At 35.8% G+C, this 26,125-nt stretch overlaps 1 protein-coding gene and 1 long non-coding RNA gene across 2 annotated transcripts in view; one reads left to right on the plus strand and one right to left on the minus strand.

Moving 5' to 3' along the window:
• The window catches only part of LOC149542240 (uncharacterized), a 196,840-nt gene that overhangs the window by 23,900 nt on the left and 146,815 nt on the right, over positions 1-26,125 (plus strand). The window lies entirely within an intron of this gene.
• The window catches only part of LOC149542241 (alpha-L-arabinofuranosidase 1-like), a 142,058-nt gene continuing 124,135 nt past the window's right edge, over positions 8,203-26,125 (minus strand). Inside the window, exons 10-17 of the mRNA XM_089797246.1 lie at positions 24,817-24,961; positions 17,851-17,969; positions 17,650-17,721; positions 17,476-17,579; positions 16,967-17,023; positions 16,573-16,771; positions 8,843-8,989; positions 8,203-8,715 (exon numbers count right to left, since the gene is read on the minus strand). Of these exons, the coding sequence (XP_089653372.1) occupies positions 8,596-8,715; positions 8,843-8,989; positions 16,573-16,771; positions 16,967-17,023; positions 17,476-17,579; positions 17,650-17,721; positions 17,851-17,969; positions 24,817-24,961 (963 nt within the window). The 3' untranslated portion in view covers positions 8,203-8,595. The remainder of the gene's footprint in view (positions 8,716-8,842; positions 8,990-16,572; positions 16,772-16,966; positions 17,024-17,475; positions 17,580-17,649; positions 17,722-17,850; positions 17,970-24,816; positions 24,962-26,125) is intronic.

Genomic DNA, 26,125 nt, shown 5'->3' on the forward strand with positions numbered 1-26,125 from the left:
AAATAAAGTTTGTGATCCAGAATGACAAATCCAAAAGAGACCATCTTTAACCAACTGAGCTCCAAACTTTAGCGTATTCCAAATCATGGATCCTCTCCCTTCTAGAGGAAAGCGGTGAACTTCAACCACATCAATATCTGGAAAATACTTATGGGTGAGAATACGAGCCCAAAGTTGATGTTGGTTAGTACACCAACACTAATAAAGTTTTGCAGCGAGAACCTGTCCATTTAAAATATCTGATCGTAAGCCAAGACCACCCTCCTTTTGAGGTCTACACACTATTTCCCATTTAACTAGACTCCATTTAGAAGTTGAAAGGTTCCCACTCCAAAGGAATTGACAGGACAAACCATCAAATTGCTGAAGAAAATACATTGGAGCAGCCTGGACAAAACAACTGTAAATAGGAAGGGCTTGAATAACTGATTTTAATAGAGTCAGGTGAGCAGCAGTTGATAGCCATTGATGAGTCCAATGATTAACCTTTTGCCGCAGTTTATCAAGCAAAACTTGCCAAGAAGATCTAGGATGTCTACCAACAGTAAGAGGAACACCCAAATAAACAAAGGGAAGAGACCCAATTTGAAACCTCAGAATAGTAGCAATACGCCTCTGAATAGCTTGGGGAGTATTGGAAAAAAAAATGGAGGATTTGTTCTCATTAACTTTTTGTCCCGAAGTTGCAAGAGACATATCCAAAGCATACCTAAAAGAAGTAGCTTCTTGAAGATGGGCCTGTCCCATAAATGAAGTATCATCCACAAACTGAAGATTTGAAATAGGAGGCAAGCCAACACCCCATTTCCACCCATGAATCAAACCTTGGTGAGCACGAAGCTTAAGAAAGCGACCCAAACCCTCAGCTAGAATGATAAAAAGATAAGGTGAAATAGGATCCCCTTGGCGAAGTCCTCTAGAAGCAGCAAAGGGCTCTGAAGGAACACCATTCACCAAAACAGAAAAAGAAGCTGAAGTAACGCAACTCATAATCCAATTCATCCATTGTTGGCAAAAACCAAAGGCCAAGAGGATCTTTTGGAGAAAACTCCATTTGACTCTGTCATAAGCCTTAGCCATATCCAACTTAATGAACATAGCTCGCTTGTTTGATATATGCATAGAGTGAATAACTTTAGAAGTAATAACAATTCCATCAAGAATTTGCTTACCAGCCACAAAACTACCTTGTTCCTCTGAAATCACAACTGAAAGGCATATCTTGAGTCTATTAGTAATCAATTTGGTGATAATTTTGTACACAGCATTACAAAGAGCAATGGGGCGAAAGGAGTCAAGATTGTCAGCACCTTCTTTCTTAGGGATAAGAGTCAGTAAAGTACAGTTCAATGCATAAAGCATTTGCTTATTCTGAAGGGATTCCTTAACCACTTCCAAGAGATCCATATTAATAATTTCCCAAAATTCCTGAAAGAATTCCATAGGGAAGCCATCTAGGCCTGGAGCTTTACCTTTATTCATCCCAAACACAACCTCTTCAAGTTCAGATATCAAAATTGGACGAAGAAGAGAATCATTCATAGCATTGGTGATAAGAGAAGGAATGCATGAAAGAATTAGGTTCTCCTCAACTGCAGGATGAGAATCCTTAGTAAAATGGTTAGAATAAAATCAAAGAGCTTCCTTGGTTATAGTAGACTGAGAAGAAATCTTAAGTCCTTCAATAGTAACAAGAGAAGAAATATACCCTTTATTACGACGAGCCTGAACAGAATGATGAAAAAAAGTAGTATTTCTATCCCCTTCCTACAGCCAATTAATGTGAGCCTTTTGCTTCCAGTAAATCTCTTCCTGAAGTTCCCATTCTTCCACATCCTGCATGGCCTCAGATTCTGCCTTGCCAAGAGCCTCTGTAAGCCCAGAGTCCCTGATTTGGCGAGTAATCACTGCAAGATGATCTAGAGCATTCCTCGTTCTAGATTGAAGGTTTCCAAAGTAAGAAGTATTCCATCTCTTAAGATGATATTTGATATATTTAAGTTTCATCTCGAAGACAAACATAGTCGTGCCATAAGATGGGCCATCCTCTCTCCACCACTTAGCCATTAGATCATAAAGGAACGAGTCTCAGAGCCACATAAGTTGGAATCTAAAAGAAGGATTCTTAGGGAGTGCAACAGGAGAAGAAGAGAACTTAATCGACCAATGATCAGAACCTCTCTAATCAAGAATTTCAGAACTTGTAATTAGGCCACTGCCAACCCAATAACATGAAACAAGAAACTTAATCAAATGTTCTGAAATAGCTTCCTGACCACTCCATCTATTATTCCAAGTGAAAACTCCATTTGAAGGCTGAACATCAATAACAAAAAGAACATCCACCTAGGCTTGAAAAAGATTAGAAGCAGAGCCAAGCCTAGGCCAACCTCCTCTTTTCTCCCCAAGACTTAAGATAGAATTAAATAAGGAGCACAAGAACACACATACCTAATGTGATCCCAGAGATGAATCTTCCTACGAATGTCAATAGGGGCATAAACATTTGTCACAAGAAGTCTCACCAGAGTCCAAGGTAGTAGCCACCATAGAGATTGAGTAATGACTAGAAATCCACCAAAGGGGAGAAATCTTACGAGGGTCCTAGAACAGAGCCAAACCTCCAGAATTCCCTTGTGAACCAATACTTTGACAGTGATCAGCATACCAAATGCATGGAGCAAGCTGATGCATAACCTCAACAGAAACCTTAGTCTCTTGAACACAAAAGACATCCAGAGAATGAATTGCAATCAAATCATGAATAGCTTTTTGACGACAGGGGCTATTCAAACCCCTCACATTCCAAGAGAGAATGATCATTGAGGGGTTTGAGAAAAGTGAGCATCAATAGGTTTAACAAACCCAGATTCCACCAACAGATCTCTAGTCATTTTTATCTTTTCAAGGTCTGTCTTTCGCCCTTTTGAGGACCTATCAATGGGACTTTTCTTAAGGGGTTGTTGTTGCACTCCCAATCTATCAGATGAACCCTTATTATTTTGAGATGAAACTAAAACTTCTCTAGCAAAATCAGCCAATACAATGTCATCCTCTATGGAATTATTTAAAGTCACCTGAGCCACTTGTTGTTCCTGAATAGCTGGAACAGGTTCTAGTTGAAGAGTTGGTACAACCTCCATACTAACCCCAACACAATTAGAAGTGACCACATGCGGGACCCCTTCTTCCAAAGCTAAATTCCCCAACACCTCAAACCTGTTAAAGCTTCCATCTATCTATCTATCCTTGAATGGCCTCTTCTGACTGCGTCCTTTAGCCTTAGTTTTAATAGGTACAAATCCTTCCTTGTCCTTTCCCTAAGGTTTAGCCATTATGGGAGCTTTCCCTTTGTCCTCTTTACCCTGAGGAGGAGGTGCCGAAGAAGTGGAATTAGTATCCTTACGAACTTTAGGGCAATATCGTAGGAGATGGCCATACTCATGACAAAACCAACATCGAAAAGGTAGAGATTCATAATCTAACTGCTGAATCCATGACGAAGATCCCAAACAAATGTCCATCGAATCCGGCAGGGTATTATTTAGATCTATCTCAACACAAATCCGGGCAAAAGGAATCACCTTTTTTTCAAGGGTTTGTGTAGCAATTGCCGTAGGCTTTCCTAAGAGACTAGCAATTTTGTGTGAAATATTTTCTTGCCAAAACTCTAGGGGGAGAGGAGGTAGAGGGACCCTAACAGGAACTCGAGAAGGCATCTCTTTAGCTGAATCAAAACCTGCATGCTATGGCTTGATAAATAATCCAACTTGATTATAAAATATTGGCCACCTTCAAAAACTCTATTGTGATCTGCAATATTCAAGAAAATAACCATAAAATAGTTATTTGCCGCAAGCATAATGTCCATATCGCCTTCAATCTGCCAGGAACGCCGGATCCAAGCCTCAAGAGTGGACAAAGGAATACGAATACCAAGAAACTTACAGATTAGAGCATGCCTACTCCAATATGAGACATCTTCTTCCACCAAATCAGGAGGAATGACCAAAAATAGGCAATCCTGGGCTCTAGGAAGACACCCATTAATCTTCTTCATATTATGACCAACAATTGTATAAAATGTATCTGCTTGTTGAGCACGCATGCTTGAAGAGGACCCAATATGAGCCTTGTCCATGCGAGAAAGATCCACAACTGCTGCCATAAAGATCTCTGCCGTGCCATTCAATGGCCAATGTTGAATAATAAATGTTATCGTCAATTACATTTTTAAGGATCTTAAGAATAGGAGGGACCACATATAAGGAGAGTATAAAAAAAGAAAGAAAATGCAATATTTTCTCATTGTGATAGAAAAGTAAACAGGAACAAGTATATCCAAACCAGTAATACTTGATAGGACACCAACTATTGTCAGAGAAGAGAAGAACACATAGATAGACCAAAAAAGCTACAGATGACTTACATCAAATTCATAGTACGCTCTAAACAATTGGCTCCTTGGTAAGATAGGAGTAGGAAACACCAAAGGAAGCTATTAACCAAAAAGCACAAACCATCTACTTTCAAACAACCATCATACTCTCGATGCAAGAATATAACTACACATTGGAAATCACATTATTCCACTATAAGAAAAATTAAATATCCTATACGTTCCATATTCTCAAACAATGGACCAAAACTATCAATTCATCATTATAAGTATAACGAAACATTATAGCATATCATCCATTAACAAATGAGAGAAGGCCAAAGGTATATGAAATATCAAGACAATCATTATAAAAGTGATATCGGGTGTATCAAGTACTAATGAGATAATATATTTTTCTAACAGGAAATAGTTTAAGAAGGGAAATTAATTGGTAGTCTCAAACCTTTAGAAACAAGGGACATTACACCTTCAAAGTCTTATTTTTTAGATGACCAATAACCATTGGAATTATTGACATTTGAACATTGTTGCCCCCTTTCAAATTCATATGAAACATCAAGAGTGTAATAAGGGCGATACACAATTTTTGATTATGTCGTCTAGGCAAGGTATGTAGATAACTCATCCCACGATAGACCAAAGCAGAAACAACAGAGCCTCTTTTCTATGCTACCTTGCACAGATATCATAGTAATCATAGTTGGTCTTGAACAATTTCCTTATTGATGTTGTCAAACCTGGCTTTGATACCATGTTGAACTTAGCCCAAAAATCAATGATAAACAATAGTAAGGGAAACATAATACTAAAACAAACACTAGAAGATACCCTGGGAAAACCCTTTTAGAATGAACGGAAAACCCCAATTACACAACAAAATATCATTTTATTGATCATAAATGTTCAAGTGTACAATGCCTTTCGCTTGTAGCGGTATATATAACACATAAAGAGACTCTTCACATTACAACCGAAGGTCTCTTGAGATTTCCAAAATATGACTTTCAAATACAACTCTTCGTATTTCCATGCATCAATGCATGTTGCATGACACATGTCTTAATATTTAATACTACAAATTATCATAAACGTCCTTCTCAGCTGAAAGTGACTATAACATATTAACACCTAGAGATAAAAATTTCTATTGCAGCTACAAGCTCCAACAATTTGATCATGTCCAATTTCTATACATGACTTCATGCCTTGTCATGCGATTTTACAGATTACTTTATGTGTGTTATAGAACATGTCTTTCTTATGATTTTTAGTGAAGTACCTTCTTGTGTATCTCATATTAAAGAGCACATTACCTTGGCATTCATGAAGTAAAAAAAAAGGATATCTCATTGTTTTTCCTAGGTTTATGTGAGGAAAATGCATAACTCTCTAATGAATTAATTCTTCTACCCTCCTTTGCTATTACGCATGATATCCATGTTGCAAGACTAGTCTTGACTAATCTAGACTTGGCAAATCTCGGGACTAGTGACCTTGACTAGTCCCATGAACTCAAGGATTGAGTACCCAATGTGCACTAGACTTGATATTGATAGGCAAAGGTAATAATCATGGCAGATGAGGAGGATAGAGGGGCAAATATAGAGCAAACAAAACCCTTAGATATTGATGTCATTGAGACATGGGCAGATATTGTGGTTGCATCATCATCCAAGAATTATCTTAGCTGCCAATTCAAGATTTTCCATAAGCCATTGACTTATTTGCTTAATTTTATCTTTTTGATGCCATGGATTCCATAATCCAAGAGATTTGTATTGATTTAACAGTACTTATAATTTATATTTATATATGTAAACATGTTGTTCCTTCAACTAAAATTTAAAATTCATTTTTATATTCATGATTTATGTATACTTGTCTATATGGTCAGAGTAGCTTCTATCTTTTTAGTTTATTCGTTAAAGGGTGCATGAAATAAGTTGTTAATCATTAAAAATCTCTATGTTCTGTTGACCATTTCATTGTTTTGATAAATCACCTCATTTGGCCTTGTATTTGTGTGATATACATATGAATATGGGACATGCTGAGCATAATCTTTAATGGTACTTGAGCCTTATCATGACCAGATTTGGCCATTTGAAAAGTTGAATAATTATTTTAAAGAAGATATCTAAAAAGAGATATTACATACAATGGTATTAAATAGTCGAGTGGAATTAGACATGTTGCCCTATCCTTCCCCAAATGGATTTGTAACACCTTGTATTAAAAAATATGATGGTAGGGGTGATCCCTTGCTTCATCTACAGTTCTTCCAAATTACATACTTATAATATTTTCATAAGGATAAGTTGCATTTATGTGGTTTAAATCACATTGCCTCCTGCTTCGATCAGTTCTTGTATAAATTCAACAAATGCTTTCATAGAGCATTTTCACTATAGTATTGAGAGCCTAAGACAACTATAGCTAAAATCAGACAATGCAAATAAAGGGAACATGAGGAAATCAAGGATTATGTATTGTTGAGACACCCAAGCTATGATACTTATATGTGCTAGTATATGGGAACATGAGTATTGGAAAATCCTTGTTTGTATCACTATATTTCTAGTATTTATTCTTAAAAGTTAACATCAATTCTCATTATAGTATTGTGAGCCTAAGACAACTATAGCTAAAATCATACAATGCAAATGAAGAGAACATGAGTATTGGAAAATCATCATTTGTAACACCATATTTCTAGTACTTATTCTTAAAAGGTAACATCAATAGCACATTTAAAAATGGGGCTAATGAGAATGCATCTAATATTACTCATATTGATCATTGGGAATAATTAAAATCAAATAGATTTAGGAAAAGTGCTCCATCTTCAAACAAATTTTGTGAAAGTTGTTTTGGTTTTATGGGTCTACACCAAGCTATGATACTTATATGTTTTAGTGTATGGGAACCAAAGAACCAAAACTCAGAATTGGATCGGAATCGGCAAAGCTGACTCAACTTGTGAATTGGCCATGAATTGGCAAAGAGGAAAAAACCTTGAAATTTAGAGATTTTAATGATTTAAAACTTATTTCTTGCACCCTTTAATGAATATAACTTTAACACACTATAACATCATCAAATAATGTTAAAGCCTAATATACATAAAAAATAAATCCATCACATACATTAAAAAAAAATGGTGATTTTTGGGCTGATTTTTTGGATGATTTCAGGCGATTTTTGGTGGTTTTAGGAGAAATCGCCCAAACCGGCAATTCAAGGTCGAAAATCACTGATCCGATTCAGTTTGTATCACCATATTTCTAGTACCTATTCTTAAAAGTTATCAATAACACATTATAAATATGGGGCTAATGAGAATGAATCTATATTACTCATAATGATCATTGTGAACAATTAAAATCAAATAGATTTAGAAAATTCCTCCATATATTATATTGGAACAATTGTTTAAATAAAGTCTCTCATGTTGCCTCTAGAATGTCCATGACTGAGATGATAAACACAAAAATATTTAACCTTCTGTACAAAAGTATAAATAAGCATGTCAAGGGTCCGTTTACCCTTGGTTTGGCTTCACCTACAGACGTGTAGCAATCGCATGATCACATGCAACTTGCCCCGCATCTTACAAACAATTGAACAAGTCCACCATCTTCAAACAAATCTTGTGAAAGTTTCTATATTTTGGTTTTATGAGTCTATTGCAGCAATATTCAGCTAATATACCGTATGATACTAATAAGGTTGTAGATGAAATTAATAGTGTAATGTATTGTGTGAAACTTATTCTTCCAAAAAGATACTTGCAGGAGTGCTTATTTAATATGCAAATGTAGTGCTTTATTGGTATTAGTTAAAAGACAACCGGAATTGTACATAGCACAAATGACTTGGTTTGTGTCAGATACCATTTAGAGACAATATTTTAGCTGAAAAGGATAACCATTATGAAACCTCAGTTATCCTAATCTTAAAATATTTGGATTGTTACCCTAAATATAATTTAGTATTTAATATGGAAGCATTTCTGTCGATTATCCAAGTCTTGTGCTGAATTATTTATTATTTCTATGACAGGAATTTTAAGAACTGCCATACTATCTTAACTGCTGCTGTGGCCACACATCATGGGAAATCTGAACATAAACCTGGGTAGATTTGTTGGTATTTGCAGCCAGCCTTGCAGAAGCCGAAACCTAGAAATTGTATCATATTGCTGAATGCAGAGAAGAATCAATTGGCAGATCAAGTGAAATAACAGAATGTGAAGGCAACAATATACTTTTATCAGTTCCATTATTTTTCAGGGTGAATGCTTTAGGCGCAACCTGCATCATCTCCCACATGCAAGTGGTTAGAAAAAATTATGTTATTTGCCAAAATTCCACACTAATTTGAAATGCTCACTCTCACAGACAAAACCATGATTTGGATATGTGGAATCTTCAACCATACCTTTCCTGGTTGGTCAAATGAATTTTCATCCATCACATTATTAGATGTAAGGGTGATCAGTTTTGATTTGGAAAAGTCGATAGTACCAGAAAGTAAACCACTTATTAAGATGTCAAGCGTCAGCTCACGGCTACCAATGTTAACAGCCTACAACACAGCTTTAAATGGTCAGATGTGCAATACTATCAATATTCCAAAATAAAGTCTGCCAGATTGGACAACATAAGTGTAAAAAAGATAATAAATTTTGAAATAATACATAGAAAACTGTCTTATGGTTGATATTCTAAAGGGAGTAACCCTTCCTCTATTTAATCTCTAGAAACCATATGTTTGAGGGAAAGTAGTATTTAGTGCCAGTGACTGTGGAAGCAGTTGAAAATTATGATCACGATAGATTTCTAACCTCAAACAGTTAACTGTGCACTGGAACTGTAAACATGGTGTTTGGTTTCCAAACTACCAAGGAGTATTCTTCCCTTTTCTCAAGTTCAATGGAGATCATACACATTGAGAGTGAGAAAACAAAAAGTAGCAGTCTGTTTAATGATTGGGGAATTTTTCTCACTTCATGTGTGGAAATAAGAGGAAAATACTTAGAAGACAACATATATGGATGTGACAAATATTGGAGTAGAGATGGATGGCAGCTAGTTCACAGATAGTCAATAAACTCCTCACATCATGCGTGGGCTCATCCTTGAAGATCATTTTGTAAGGTTGGTCTTTGTGACATGAATTTATGACCACACTTATGAACTGATCAAACAGGTACAGTATGCTTGGCAAAATAAGTTATGGATACATTCTAGAGTATCTGCAAGCAGCAGAAGAATTCAACCTGGGGTTTCCATTAAGAAGCTTGGAACATGTTGTCCAAACATAAATGGCTTCATATTAAAAGAATAAGTAGATGCAAATGACAAAAGATAATCAATTATTGATTAGTTAAGAATAGCATGCGCTGATAGTTTATAAATACTGGTCAGCCCACTACTTAATGTTTGTCTAGGACTGTAAGGTCAAAATGGTAGTTGCAATAGATACACAGTGGAACATGGAAGGGTAAACAAAACTGTATAGAGTAAGAGCTGCGACAGAGATGCAATATGTTCTGCCCCGTTTTGCCATTAGCATTGTTAGTGTTTTGAATGACTTACTCTGCAATAGACAAGTTTTTTTGTTTAGGAGCACTGTGAGACTTTATGAAACTTGAAACTTCAGTGGACTCTTGCAATGAAGACATGTGAGTCCTTTTTGAAAAAATAAGAACTCAATCTTGTACCAAATGCTAATCCCTTTCTTTCTTTTCAGTATAAACGCTCAATTCTTTGTTTTCTACCAAAAAAATTCTCTTCTTTCTTGCAATATTAACCATGAATAAAGATTGTTCATCTCTGACAAGCCAAAGAAATAAGGTCCATTTCCATTTTATTTTTTACGTAGTATACCAAAAAAGGAGGAATATCTATTGGCAAAGGGGATCATGCAAAACAATTAAACAAGCTGTTGACCTCAATGTTGTCATTTGATGCAAAGTAAGTTATATTGATGGCAGCCTAATGTGGTTGAAAAGTCCATAAAGTCTTTGACAGTAGCCACTGATAAAGTGGACAACTACATATTAAATGTGATCATGTTCTTATTAAATGTTTTTAGTAACATTTGGCATCAGCACGTCTTATTTGGATATTTAATAAACAGCCCATAGTCATGTTGAGTTAGATTAACTAACTACACATGGTCTATGTGATGCCACTTGGCAATGTTATGTGAAGGACTTCAAAATCATTTCATTTTGGTTAAAGTCTTTTTTGAAAATATATCGAACAGAGATGCATATCTGTTTTGATCACAAACCCTATCACCACCATGTTTAACTTTGACTGTAAGTCTTGAAGTGCATTGCTTGGATTATTTGATGGTTTTTTGATATGTCAATGAGTGCATCTTGCTGATTCGAGTGATGCTAGTCTCACACAAGTTTGGTAAAGGTATTATAATGTTCTGTGAGACGTTTCAATTTTTTTGAGTTGCATGAGAATATTGTGATGCATTTCTTTCGGCTGTTTATCAGTCTACTAATATCATTTTTCTTCTGACTTGAAATTTTGGTTGAAATGATAAATTGCAATGAGGTTTTCATAAGAAGAAGAGTTTTCTCAAGTAAAGGCATTTGTGTGGATATATGGAACTTCATTGAACTTTTCTTGTGAGGGTTTGAAGAATACAAAAGTTTCAGAGATTATTTCATTATTTTCTAAGATATTATCAGGAGGTAATTTCTGAAATCTCCAGTCACAGGTATGCCCACATCTACATCTCTTCATTAGCAACATCACAAGAAAGAAAATTGGTTCACTTAAAAGAAATTGTGCTAGCAGAAAAAATCTTTTATTGCTCCTGGTTTGACAGTTATCAATCGCAATAGTTTATTTTTGAATGGATGATTTATTTGTCAGTAAATAAGTCATTTGGCACTGTGACTGCTTCATTTGAGCTTCATTTTTATACTGAAAATGAAGAGTTTGAGTCTGAATTAATAACTGATATCTTGACAGTTATTGCTTTGTATAACTAAAAGAGATTATGGAATCAGTTGTTGTTGGGTATACAGTTTTCTCTAAAGTATCTCTGATGCATCTTGGCCATTATATGACCATGCAAAGGTTTTCTGAAAAGAACACTGTTAAATACTTGTTAACCCTAACAAGGGTTTATTTTGGTGACAGTTTGTGGAGATCAGTGTTTGTTTATCCTGTTAAGGATTTGGTTGTATTAAAACAATATCAGTTTTTAAAACTGAATACTTACAAATGATTGTAAAGATCTTGTGTATATCTCTATATAAGGGAACGTGTCTGTGAAAAACATATTGTGAGATACAGGCATATTTCTTTGTGTATGGAATACATGATTGGGACCTTGAAAGCAAAATCTTAAAATTATTTATATGCATAGGTGCATGTTGTTTACCATACAGGTAAAGAAAATGAACGCATACAGACAATGAACACGAACAGCAGAATTATATTCGCAATAGTAGATGAATGATGATTTACAATGATCCCAGACGGGATATAAATACTACCGCCGAACCTTCCCGAAGGAGTCCGTCGGCCACAATTATTCTATCCGCTACAAACTATTTACCGATGCCGTCGGCTACAGAATACAAAATCACCGCCGGACCGTCGGCTATAGAATAGAAAATACCGCTGGAACCATCCAGTCGGCTAACACCATCCCCCCCAAAAAAACAGTCGTCTCCTGACGACTAACAAAATTAGGAGACAACTTACAGACCACAGAAGAAACTAGAGAGAAAGGGGCGTCCCAGAAGTGTGCTGCTGGCGACGTAACTCATACACCTACTCTGTCCTGATGCGGAGATCTGTCTGAATCTGAGAATTAACTTCGACAGCCTCCTTTAGAAGAAGTGCCGCATCCATGGCCTGCGTCCTGGCTAACTGCATCTCGTGCTCAGCCGCATCCTTATCTCGAACCACTGCCTTCGTACCTTGCTTAGCACGTCCCTCTCCTGCACCGCTGCTGCCAAATCTGCTAGTAGTGCTGCCCGCTCTGCGGCCCATGCTACCTGCTGGTCGGCCAAGTCAGCAGCTAGCTTCTGTCTAGCCTCAGTCTCAGTTGCCAATGATCTCTCTGCTGCAACCCTGTTTGCCTCCGCACGCCGACGACCGTAGTAAACATCTTTGTATAGTCCGACAATCTCATGTGCCAGCTTCATCATAGGAGTGTCACTGGGTCCCAACTCCGGCTCAGTGGCCCAATCTGCCAACATCTCAGCTGTCTCCGTCGCCGGTCAGCCCCTATCTAAAAAGCAAGTCTGAAATCGCCGAGGACAAATTCCACGGATATACGCTCTGATGAAGTGCCACTCCCTCCGCCGAGTCAGGGCCTGAATTGCCACATCGTGTCCTTTCTTCAATGCCGACTTCATAGTCCTGAGGTAATCCCTGCACCTGTCCTCATCTGACCCATAGTCCTTGGCGAAGGCCTCCAACGACCATTCTGCATCACTGTTCTCCTCATCAATGGGAGCCATGCCCACATCCGATGCTGCCCTTTCTGCTGTTGGCGCAATCACGGCATGTGGCATTCCCTCCTCCTGAAGCTGAGGCTCTGGTACTGCTGGTGATGTTCCTGAACGCCTAGGAGACTAAATGGATGGACCCCGCTTCACTGGAGTGAGTCAGAACTACTGCCTCAAAAACTCACTAGCTCTATCCATCACCTTCGGTTGGTCAAACTGCGCAAGCTCCATGTCCATCTCCGGTACTGGATGGTTCCAGCGGTATTTTCTATTCTGTAGCCGACGGTCCGGCGGTGATTCTGTATTCTGTAGCCGACGGCGTCGGTAAATAGTTTGTAGCGGATAGAATAATTGTGGCCGACGGGTCCCTTCGGGAAGGAAATTGTGTATCAGCTGACGGGTCCCTTCGGGAAGGAAATTGTGTATCAGCCGACGGGTTCCTTCGGAAAGGAAATTGTGTATCAGTCGACGGGTCCCTTCAGAAAGGTTTTTATGTAACGACATGTATGTGGCCGACGGACTCCTTCGGGAAAGTTCTTCGGAAAGTATTTATAACCCCTTCGAGAAGCATTGTATTCATCTTATCATCAGAGATCTTACCATGGAAACATAATGTACTATGGGCATATGCGGATAATAATAAGAGTTCTTCTGGTTGCTGTTCATGTTCGTATTCTTTGTTTGTGTGCGTTTCTTAATTAATTTATGCGGTAAACACATGTATATGCAGCATGCAGCTATGTATGTAACTGATTTGAACACAAATACTTTGTAAAGAGAAGGAGGGTTGAAGCCCAAGTAGTTGAAGCTGCTGTTGTAAAACAAGTTGTTGCTCAATAAAAATTACAAGTTCTATTGAAGTGGTTTTTCTCCCTATGACGAAACCGAAAGGCTTTTGAGGGTTTCCCACTCATCACAAATCTTGTTTCTCTCTTTTGAGAGTTGCATTTATTTGATCAGATATTTTGCATTTATGATTATATAATTCTTTTATGGATGAATGTTGTTTATGCCTATCAATTTCAGTTTAAAAGAATTAAAGTTTTTAAAAATGTCTACATTTGATTCACCCCCCCCTTCTTAGAACAACATCTACTTCCAAGACAAGCACCCTTTTTAAAAGATTGTCCTTATTAATACAATAATATATACTTTTGAGACTGCTATGGTAAATACTAAATTGATCTTGTATTAAATAGTGGAGATGAAAGCTCCTCAAATAGATTTACAATGACGATGTTTCTAAAAGAAACAATTGTGAATTAAAGATAAAAATAAAAACTACCTAACAAACAAAGACTAACTAAGATGATCAGTAAATAAACATTACAATATTCTAATACCCTCCCATAATTGGTCATCGTCTAATTGCCCTATTGAAGTCTGACTTCCTTTGGTTATAAATTCTTTAGAACACTTTGTTGCTGCTAAGACCCTCCCTAGATTGCAGAATGTCAATGAACAAGAGTAGCCAAAATCCGTCCAAAAAAGAATAGAGATGGGTGCCCCTTCTTTAAATTCTTTGCAACAAGAGACGAAAGAAAAACTGTCCTTCCCTATAGTCGGAGACATACCGAGAAAAATTGCCACAATGTTGAGGAAAAATTGGCAAACTCTCCAAATTTTTGCAAAAAAGCACAACAACACAAAATATATTGCAAAAAGTCACAATTTTTTAGGGGAAAAATTTGAAAAACTAGAAATTAGAATTTGAGGCATGGATTAGAGAATACAAAATGTCATTTTTAAGGAAAATGGTAAAACCCAATAGATTATTTTTAAGGAAAAACTTATGAAAACCCAATAGATAATTTTTGAGGAAAAAATCATCAAAATCCAACTAGAAATTTTTGAGGAAAATATCATCAAAACCCAACTAGAAATTTTTGAGGAAAAATCATTAAAGCCCAACTAGAAACAATCATTGACACCCAACATATAATTTTTGAGGAAACAATCATTAAAACCCAATAGATAATTTTTGAGGAAACAATCATTAATACCCAATAGATAATTTTTGAGGAAACAATCGTTAAAGCCCAACAATTAAGAGGAAACAATCATTAAAACCAAAACAGATAATTTTTGAAGGAAAAAATAATGAAAACCCAATAGATAATTTTTGAAAGAGAAAATTATGAAAATCAAATGGATAATTTTATAAGGAAAAAATATGAAAACCCACCATAAATTATTTAGAGGAAAAAATCATGAAAATCTAGTAGAGAAACCTTCATACAACAAAACATGAGACTTCGCATGGTAAAACAGCACATGCAAGTTAACAAAACACAAGACTTTGTGTGGTAAAACAAGAGATGCAAGGCAACAAAACACGAGACTTTATGTGGTAGAACAACACATGCAAGTGCATGCAACTCACAAAATGCACATGCAAGCAACATGGAAGTACATGCAACCTTAAAAAATCAAACTTTTGTTCAAACCTTGAAATCACATAATCAAAACCCTTGACTCAGCTCAAAATTTTGAGCAAAAAATCTTTGAAGACAAACCACAAAATTTTCATGAAATACCTGCAACAAATTTTGTTTTAAAAAATGGAAAATAAATTTTGGGAAAAAGTTCTAGATCATTAGAGGCTCGAATAATTCTTTAAAAAATCACCAAATTTTGTGAAATCCCATTGTCCCACTTTGATGCCAAAATCGGTGAGATAGATGACTTCAACAACATAATGCTTCTCGGTTATGTTCATCAAACTAGCTGCTTTAGGACGTGTCAAGTTACCAAGAAAAAGCTGGTCCAAGCATCGTTACTCAAAAAAAAAAAAATCCTCTACTTCTAAGTATTGTAATTCCCATCGTTGAATCGCTTTTCCTCCAACATGATGCTGGTCAATGATGCCATCTCTCTTGTTTTCCTATGCACAAAAAATGAGGCAAACTCGAGCTTTACAAAATTCTGATCTTTTAAATAAAAAATAACTAAAAAACTTTCAGCGAAGAGCTGACACAAATCCCAAAACAAATGCACACAAGTACAAAACTTCATTTTTTGGAAAAAATGTTAAAATCCCTTTAGCAAATCAAAAAATCCTTATCAAAAAAAATCTTTGAAACCCTTACTGAATCAAGAACCTGCTGCACCATAACACAACTGCGAATAAAACTTGATCACAAAAACCCAGAAAACAGCAGCATGTGAAAAGCAGGAAATCCACCCTTTTTAAGAATGTCTTCACAAAAAATTTGCAAGACTAGGACAAGGTTGCACGTACCCACAAAAAACCTTACAATTTTGAAAAAAACTGTACAAAACCAAAAAAATCCTCATGGGTTTGAGGAAAAAAACATATGAGCAGTAAAAAAATGCAGAAACAACGCCTGAAAATCTCTAAAATGACAAATCAGTTGCAGAGAAAAAGGAGGTCGAAACCCTAGTTACATAGGTTGCTTTCAACGAAAACACTAACAAACAGTGAGTGAAGAAAACCTCAAATTTGTTGACAAGAAAAACCTTAAAAATTTTGCAAAGTATTTCCCTAAAAGACACCATAATTTTTCATAAAAAACAGAAAAATAACTTCTGGAAAAAAATAATTCCAGGTAAAAGCTATGAATTATTGTAAATAATTTACTAAAACCTGCATAAGCTCTGATATCAATTTATGTATGTATATTTTCATAACAGAGACTGCCAAGGAAAATCATACTTTTACTCTAATGTACTCATCTTCACTCTCTGAGCTTTTCCACCTTATTGCAGAAGCAATTAATCCAGATGAAGCATTTTCTTGAATTGAAATAGGAAGAAGTGTAGCACCACTTGATTCCTTGAATAAATGTTGTACCCAATAGCTTGGAGTTCCATATTGCTGCCATGAATCAAATACAATAGCATCTGGGTTCCACCTGTGTTCATTTTCATATTTGCTATAATCAATACCTCCAGAAAGAAATCAACTGAAAGTATAACTGGTGACTTTATGCATCAATAAAATTAAAATAGTAAGATAAAAAGAGCAAACAGAAATGCACATACGAAAAATAAAAGGTAACAGAATCAAAATGCCAAAAAAGGATTTCTGTAATAACAAAGCGAAAAACCTGCGATCATTGGTGTTGACAAACAGTGGTGCATAGCTTGCCATCTCCACAATATCACTGCTAGGACCAGTGAAATAGATGAATATTAATTTTATTATCAAAAATCTCAGTAACATTCTGCAAAGCAATATTCGTAGCTTTCCTACATATATCACTATACAATTTAAAGGATTATTTTAAACTCAATGCTCTGGTTCACAACTATGTAGGGTTTATTTGCATTCTTATGAGATTTTTAGGACCGCTCAATATAAGGGAGATTGGAATGAACCAGTTGATCAGTAAAAAGAAAGAAAAATGCATTTTCAAAAAGTTCAAACCAGTCACAAGCTCTAAAATAAAAGATATAACAGAAATACCATGCTTAATATCATATTCTTGCTCCTCTAGCAGCTCAATAAATACCCAAAATAAAGCAACACACAGCTTGCTTTCAACATAGAACTTTATTTAAAGTTTCAACGCCTATGAAATTTATATGACAAGAAGATGAGGGAACAGTTATAGACCTGTTTGTTTCTAGACCAATAAGAAAACCAGCTTCCCCTAGTGCTGCCAATAAACTGCCTTTTCCAGCATCTTTTCCAGTCACAGCATATTCACTCACAAAGGCCTAAAATATATGTCAATCATCAAATAAATATGACTAAAGAGAAATTTATCATCAACCTGGGAAATAATACCTTTGGTCCTGTTCGGTTCGTATGATCAAATCGATGGTTCATAGAAAAGAGGTTGCTTGCGGATGTATAGACCTGTAAAAAGAAATTAAGTTTGCATTTCTTATTTGTTCAGTGAGAGGCAAAAATTAAGTAGATGATCCTGAAAATAATGAAAAATGGTCCCAAATAAGCTTCATATGAAAAATTTCTGTCTGTACTTACATGGAAATCATACATGTCAGCAGGATGATCAAGTGGTTGAGAAGATCCATCACAGTTGGAGATAATTTTGATATCAGGATAAAACATTCTTATTGCATTGAAAAATTTCATATAGTTTCCTGAGGAGTAAATGACAAGAATGAGTAAAATTCAATGCCTGATATTATATATGACATTTTACTTAGGACAGCAATCAAAATATGAGAAAACATCAATATAGCATGCTTTAAACTCAAAAACAATTATGATCTCAGGGCAATTACAGAGAAACTTATGAAAGGATGAAAGATAACCCTGAATCACTTTATTTATTAATTATATTCCAACCTCAATTTCAACCAGGGTTCTAACACTTTGGCAAGTACTCACCAGACTCCACACTGCTCACAAGCTTTTCATTTTGGTGAGTACCACAAATTTTAGTTTGCAAGACTCAGTCAAACCCACCGAATCTAACAAAAGACTAGGTTAGCACCATAATAGGGAAAATGAAGAAAACCCTGATATTTGACTTTGATATCTTAAGAAATTTGAATCTCAGCTGTTGTCATATCTGCCATGTCAGCCACCTTCATCTAAATACTGAAAGGGTTGTATGATAATAATTAAAATGAACAATAATAAAAGAGAAACCAAAAGAAAGGCAAACAACACTTATCAACTATCATTTTTGGAATGGAGAAACTTGAATGCAAGCATCGGTGGCTAAAAAAGAGAAGGTCACTATAACAATAATGGGGAAGTTTGGGGAGGCACAACATTTTTGGGATGAAATCATTCAAGAAATGCACTCTTGTAGGCATACCAAGATGCAAAGATTGTGCAAAACAGATTTGTTGAAAAGGCTTTAGTAACTTTCAAGCAAACATAGCAAGTGTTAAAGCTAGACTCTACAATCTTTTTTGGAATCCTCTCTGCCCACATAAAAAGGAGAGCTTTTGAATAGGCTACAAATGTCCAACAAAGATCAAAGGATAGGCAATTTTCATTAGATTGATCAGTTGCTTCCCATTCAAGATCATGTTGTAGGTTATAGGAGAGCCACCACCCCACAACTTGGTTATGTTAAGAGGAAGGAAAAAGGCAAATCGTTTGATAGTGGCCACCCCTCATTCTCTCCAATGGTCACCATTCATGTTAAAAGGAAGATTGAAAAGGGGTAAATGAAGAAAATGGATTTTTGGATCATGTTGCCGGTTAGACTTTGCCACTTTTCATTCCCCAACATCCAAGTCTTCGTCAAATACCCCATTTGAAAACCCAAAGTTAACCAAGCATTGAATTTTTCAGGTTATTGAGTTTTTGAGGTTCTTCATGCCTATGTGCTTACTCTATGAGTTCCCTCAAACCCTGCTATTTTCCTTCTAAGAGCAGCTAAAATGTTATTATTCTTGTCTTGTTCATGAGGGTTTCCATTGTATCATTGCGATTTTGGCATGTGTCCCACCATCGTCCATCTTCCAATCATCAAAACAATGACAAATCCATAGTTGATGCCTAAAATTCATACATAGGGTGTTTTGCCTTTCATCAGACTCTTACCATTTGGCATTCAACAATTGCCCTTCTCTTTTATTATTTTGCATGAGGCAAGTGGACCTTCAAATTGCCAACCCTTGATGAGTTCCTTAGAAGGTGTTGGCATTGCTAGTGCAATAGAAAAATGGGGAAATTTGTGGAGATCAAGGATTCAGTAAAATGTGTTCATATGGGCATGTCGAATGTGATTTTGATATTGCTTTTGCCTTGGAGGAGATCACTTCTTCACTTTTGGTTTGTGAGGATGAAAACCCTTGCAAGCAACATTCTCTATGTTGTTGAGAGATACAATCTAGAGAATGCTTGGCGATTTCATTCAAAGGTCACATTTTGGCACAGTGGAGATTACATATCAAAGTTTTCAAAGCTTATTGTATATCAGATTTAAAGAGAATAAATTTGAAGAAGATTTAGAGGATTTACCTCTATTTTCTGGTTATTTCTTCTCCCTAGATCCATACCACTTCTTGAAGAGTTGTATGAGGTTTCAAGGGTAGCCATTGAGCTTTTTTAAGAGTTGAAATATGGGTTTACTGGATTAGTTTGTTGCTATTTGTCATTTGTAAACCTAGCCAACCATTTTGGAAGGCATTTTTGCACCTTCAAAATACATAGTTTGTGAGAAAATCCTGTAATTTCTTATCTGCATTTTGTGGATATGTGAAGTTAGAGCATGAATTAAACCTGAAATTTTCAGCAGTGTTATTTCTGAGTTTTGTTCAGCACCTTTACAAACTCAAAAGAATGAACAAAACTTTGAAATAACACTGCTTAAAATTCTAGATTTAAGTCATGATCTGATTTGATCAATATTTCTCAAATATAATGACAATTCGGTTCATGAAATGCCAACATATCAAAATTCCACATACCCACAAAACACAGCCAGGAATTAAGAAGAGCTGCTCACAAAATATGCATTCTGAAAGTGTCAAAAATGCTTTCAGAATGGACAATTAGGTCTGTAAATGACAAACAAAAGCAAGGCACTTTAATAAATGTAGATCCCATCTCTTACAAACCGCAACAGTTGCCCTAGAAATCTCACACGGCCCTTCAAGAAGAGGTAGAGTTGTAGGGAAAAGATACAACCAGCAAATAGAGATAATCCCCTAGAACCTTATCCAAATCTGTTCTTTTTAAATCTGATAGGCAATGAGTTCTGAAATTTTGGTATGTAATATCCAGTATGCTCAAATGTGACTTCTGAATCAAATCGCCAAAGTGTTCTCTAGATTATATCTCTAAAAAATGTAGAGAGTGTCGTTTGGAAGGGTTTTCGATCTCACAAACCATTATGAAGAAGCATTCCCCCAAAACAAAAACAATATCAAAATCAAACTCAACATTCTTAAATGAGAGCCCAATCCTCCCTTTTATAGCTTTTTAGCTGCTTTTTTGGAAAAGCATTTTGTTTTTTCATTATTTTTTGGAATTTTCTCTTTTTCATTGATTTTTCAAAAAGAAGCTCTTTGCTTTTTCAGTAGTTTTTTGCGATGTTTTTTTTCTTTTATTTAATAAGAATCACTCTTATTTCAATCTCCCAATGTAGCATTAAATAATAAAGGCCATCCATTAAAATAAATCACCTTTTATTTTAATATATGGCCTATATTGTCCCTTCTTTCAATTGATTAAAATAACAATACATTATATTATTAAATTTAACTTTGTTAACTAAAAATCACTTTAAGCATCCCGTTATTTAAAGCTTTTCATCCTTTTTCCAATGAGCTATAATACAGAGATGCCTGACAAATATGATTAATTGAAATGACATCTTTAGTGAAATTATTTAAATATAGCTCAATACTGCACCCTTTAAAGTCAATTGTTGAAATGTATTAGAATTGAAATGTAACTATATAGGAATGATCACGATGATGAAATATGATAACTAGCCACGATTGGGTGGCTTACTAAAAATAGGCACTCTCTCCAAGAATCTTGGAGCTCATATTGGAATCCAAAAATAACATTTAAAAGTGCCATATGTCTCCTCTAAACCCTTCAAGCTCATTGCCAACATCAAATTACTCATTTGGACAACCTAGCATAAACCCATAAAGTCATCAACAATTGACAAGGTATAGAGGAAAAGAGGCTAGGTTTGGCATCGGTTGGAGTAGGAAGTGGTTTTTAAAACTCCAAGAACTCTTGATGGGTTTCTGATTCTCAATAAGCCTTTCAATGTTGGAAAATTTAAAGGCCTTTGATGAAAAAGGTGCAAGAAGGGAAAGAATTATAAAGAGAAAAGAAAACATCAAAGGTTTTGAGTGTTCTAATAAAAACCTAAATAAGTGTTGGGGTTAACCTTGTAGTGCAACAACTTCTACTGTTGCAAAGCTGTGTTAGAATGGCTGATCAAATATTTGAATCCCCCCTCTTGTGTATCCACAATCCAACAAACGAAGGCATGATACTGTCAGAATTTCGCGGGGCAAGTAAATGTTGACTGTTAGCAACAACGGAGCTCTATGCCCCATCCTCAAGCCACAGATTCCCATGCCAACACAAGATGCAAACTATCTGGCTCCTTGAATAATTGATTAAACTTAAAGACATAAAGATATAAGGTGTGGGAGAGATAAGGAGACAAGAGGTATAAGGAGTATGCAGTTCAGTGAATTGAAGGATAAGGAGTTATAACAAAAAGATAAGGTGTTCTGGTGACTGTTGACTGTCCATGGAAAAATAGCTGGATGGTGTATTTCAAGTGTCTTAGAGAAGCTAGTAGATATTTGCAAGTGTCAAAAACTTAGGAGGCATAAATGCCTTATCAATGGTTAGATAATCTCACCACGGGGATGCCCCCCCCTCCAAATGTGACCCCACTGGTTCAAAGATCCATTCAATAGCAATCACTGATTTAAGAAACCTCAATTAATTGCCAATTCCAGTGGTAACTGTTGACTTTGTTTAAATTTGATTTCAAACCCTAAAGATAAAAGTTTACGAAGTGAAAGAAAGAAAAGATTCTAAGCTTTGATATATCTCCAGGATCATGGACCTTAGGATTCCTTGAAAAGGTTCTAACTGAAGGTTTAAAGTTCTCTAGGAACCTACAAAATTCTATAAAACCCTCAATAGGTTCTAGTTCCAGCTTTAGGTGTTGATTTTGTTTCTAGTTGATTGAAAGTCCTTGAAGAAGAAGTTGACAAAGTGAGAAAGAAAAGTTCTGAACTTCTACAAATCTCCAAATTTGCAAATCTCAAGATTCCTAGACAAGGTTCTACGTGAATATCTAAGTATTAAGTACCAAGCCCCCAATGCTTATTTTATCCCATAGAGTGCATTCTATAGCTCACAAACATAGTTCTTATTCTTTGATAGGATGAACCCTTCAACTTGTTCCTAAATACCCTCTTAGTGTCAATCACAATCTTATCCTTTAGTCTTGAGACAAGTTCTCAAGTTGATCCATTCCCTCTTCCATGGCCTTTATCCAATGGTTCTTTTCACTTGCTTGTATTAAGTTCTTTGGTTCTATTTTGGAGAGCAAGCACAAATTCACATGTTTTGATGTACTAACAAATCTCCTCCTCATCTGAATTTTGGAGCCCAAACAGCAGCCTTTAGTAACACGAAGTCATAAGCCAAAATAGCATCTAATAGGAGGTTTGAACATTAGGAAGTTGTTCGCCATTGACCTTAGAATATGACTCTTAAAGGTCTACAGTGCTTATAATTAGTCCCTCATTACCATTATGCTATGAAGAAATCACAAGGCATATCTTAGATATCATGTTCCCTTCCTCATGTTGTCTTGTTTGCCAATAGGAATGTTGAGTTTTTTCAGGACCAATTGGTCAGCTAAAAGCTCGATAGTTAGCAAGTTTATCAACTATAGTCTATTTCCTTTGGTATGTTTAGTAGGTGTACAAAGGTGTAATTTCCATATTTATTGCTTTGACTCCATTTTCTACTCTATTCGAAAGTGTCTATTCTTTGAATAAAACAATCTATGGAAAAAAAACATTTTTTATTTGATCAAATTTATATGCAAACCAAATATGAGTAGACAACATATAATCAAAAACAATTCTAGAATGTGTTGACACCTAAAATCGCTCTAAGGTGCTCACAAGAAGCTCAGCAAATGTGGAACTTGTATGTTAAAGCTGAACAATCTTTCAACTTTGGGCTTTTAGAAGCCATCTCTTCATTTAGTGGTGAAGATAAGGGGAAGAAGCATTATTCAAAAATAAAGGTGAAATGTCTTGGAACACTTTGAAGTGTACAAATTATCTTACAAAACAAATAACAAGGCAACCCTTTAGACCGAGTTGGAAGAATAGTCAAAGATCCTTAAATAACTATACAAGCATGACATAGAGAAAGACATGCAATTACAACCACATATAGAGAAGTGTAAGGGATAGTCTGCTAGACGGAGACCAAAGTGCAAATGGTAGTCGCTAGAAAAGTTCAAATTCATTCATAGGAATAATGGATCATGCGAACAAAGGGCTATATAGCATGATTGATGTATTGATTCAAAACATCTATTACAATCTTACATTTTAAGGTTTGTTATAATAGCCTTTGTAGAACAATGGAATTTCCTCACTTTGTTCTGCCCAAACAAAGTCTCCCTTTATCTATTCTTGAAGCTTTGCAAGTATAGCTAAGGCATTGCCTAGCAACCCTAATCAAAACTGAAACCGACAGTGCATCACACATTCCTTTTAGCAACGTTTGAGGTGCTGACTCACTCAGCCGCCTCAAAAATGTGAAAAAAGCCTTGATCTGTAGACGAAAATAGATTATCACCATTACGCCCAACGATCACCCTTTCAAGGAGCGAAAGAGGCTCCTCTTCAAATGTGCTGAATTGAAAACCACTCCTGATCACAAAGAAAGAGCTCATTAGAATGGGATGTGTGAAAAGATTATCACAAAGGCCTAACACATGGCAGATCGGTGTGATAGCTTCACCATGAAACAAATCATGCAATAATAAATCTCCGTGTGGCATCCATGTGTCTTACTTCGACAGCATTCAGGTCCATCAACAAAGAAGAGTCATCAGACAAGAAGACATACACGCAACTACCAAGAAGGGACCCATTTCCCAAAGAAATTCATGCTAGCCTCGATCGCCTGTGAAAGACCACATGTCACGAGAGAAGACCTAGGCCTGCCATGGGCCACCCAGTGCCTAAGGGACATGTATTCCCTGAGCGAAGACCTTGGCAAACCAAAGAGAAAGCAATTGCCCAAATGCATGCCAAACTGATAGGTAACTAAACATGGAGTTCCCGAGGTGCGCGAAGGAATGCATTAGTGCTAACAGTTTACCATGTATGGTCAATTTTAATTCACAGAATGTACAGAAACAATTCTAGAATGCACAAATGAGAAGACACCACATAATCAAAAATAATTCTAGAATATACAGTAAATAGTGGGATGGAAATTACAAACCTAGGTAATATTTTTTACCACAATCTTCATTTCCAACTGCAACATACTTCAAATTGAAAGGATTGGGATGCCCCATAGCTGCACGTATAGAACCCCACGTTGAACTTGAAGAGCCTCTCGCAAATTCAATACCATTCAAGATATCCTGCAAGATAATCAAAATACCTAAGCACATAATCATAAAGATCAAATACTCTAATTGAGCATTTTGTAAGTATTGACATTTTATTCTTAGTCACAAGTATTTGAAATGCAATTGAAGAGACAAATCAAAACATAGAAAAACCAAGCTAATAGAGAACCCAAAAACTAAAACTAAAATAAAGAAAACAACGGATCCAAGAAAAAGTCCTATAGAATTTGAAAGAAACTTATTCACCATCCTCAAATCATGTGAAAATCATAACTAATATTGAATTTTATATGTGCTTATCATATCAAAGCCTCTAAGAAGTGAAATATAACTTTGATATAAAATTAAAAGACAAGAAACTTCAACATCCTTATGTTAATTATTAGGTGCTGATAAATCATGAGTAAATGGGGTTTGCTATGCAACCATTGGAAATTTATATGGATGCGATAAATTCTTTTTCTTTTGCAGAAAGTATTTACCTATGAAGAAATGAACTTTTGTTTAGCGTATGGACCAAATATCTAAAATGGTAGCCAGAATAATGGTAGTAACAGGAAAACCATGGAAAGGTGTTAGTTTAAAAAACCAGATGAATTTTGGCCATGGAATATGAAACCCACTTCATCAGAAATACAAGTTGCCCCTGTATAACGTAGAAGAGTGACATGGTCCGATTAGATAGAATCAAAAGTAATTAGCAGGTCCAAATCTGAAATTTGAGGACCATAGCATTCACCCAAGTTAAAAAAAAAAAATCAGACTAATAGTAGTTATGAGAACACGTGTAACCTCAGAAACAACTGGAAGAATAATATATGACGAAGGTTTCGGCCATGGAATCCAACATCCAGCACATTGGAAACATAAGTTACTATTGTTTAATTTGGAAGAGCAACATGATCAGGTTATAAATCATCATGTGCTTAAATAAAAGGGAATGTTATTGCAAGACTATTTTTATCAAATACAGATTCCTTTTTAATCAGATCAAGAGATAATGCACCGAACTGGTATATGATACAAGATTTATAAAAACCAAATGTATCCACTTTGAAGAGGAAGCTTTAAATTATAATCAACAAATCCATGCCACAATATCTCTGACCATTGAGAGCTAATTTTTTGGTACATGATATAGTCATCAATAAGTTTGTGTTTTTGGAAGATAAATTT

The sequence above is a fragment of the Cupressus sempervirens genome, chromosome 8, assembly GCF_028749045.1.
Source record: "Cupressus sempervirens isolate cs-2001-9-10 chromosome 8, ASM2874904v1, whole genome shotgun sequence".
In the NCBI taxonomy this organism is placed as follows: Eukaryota; Viridiplantae; Streptophyta; class Pinopsida; order Cupressales; family Cupressaceae; genus Cupressus; species Cupressus sempervirens.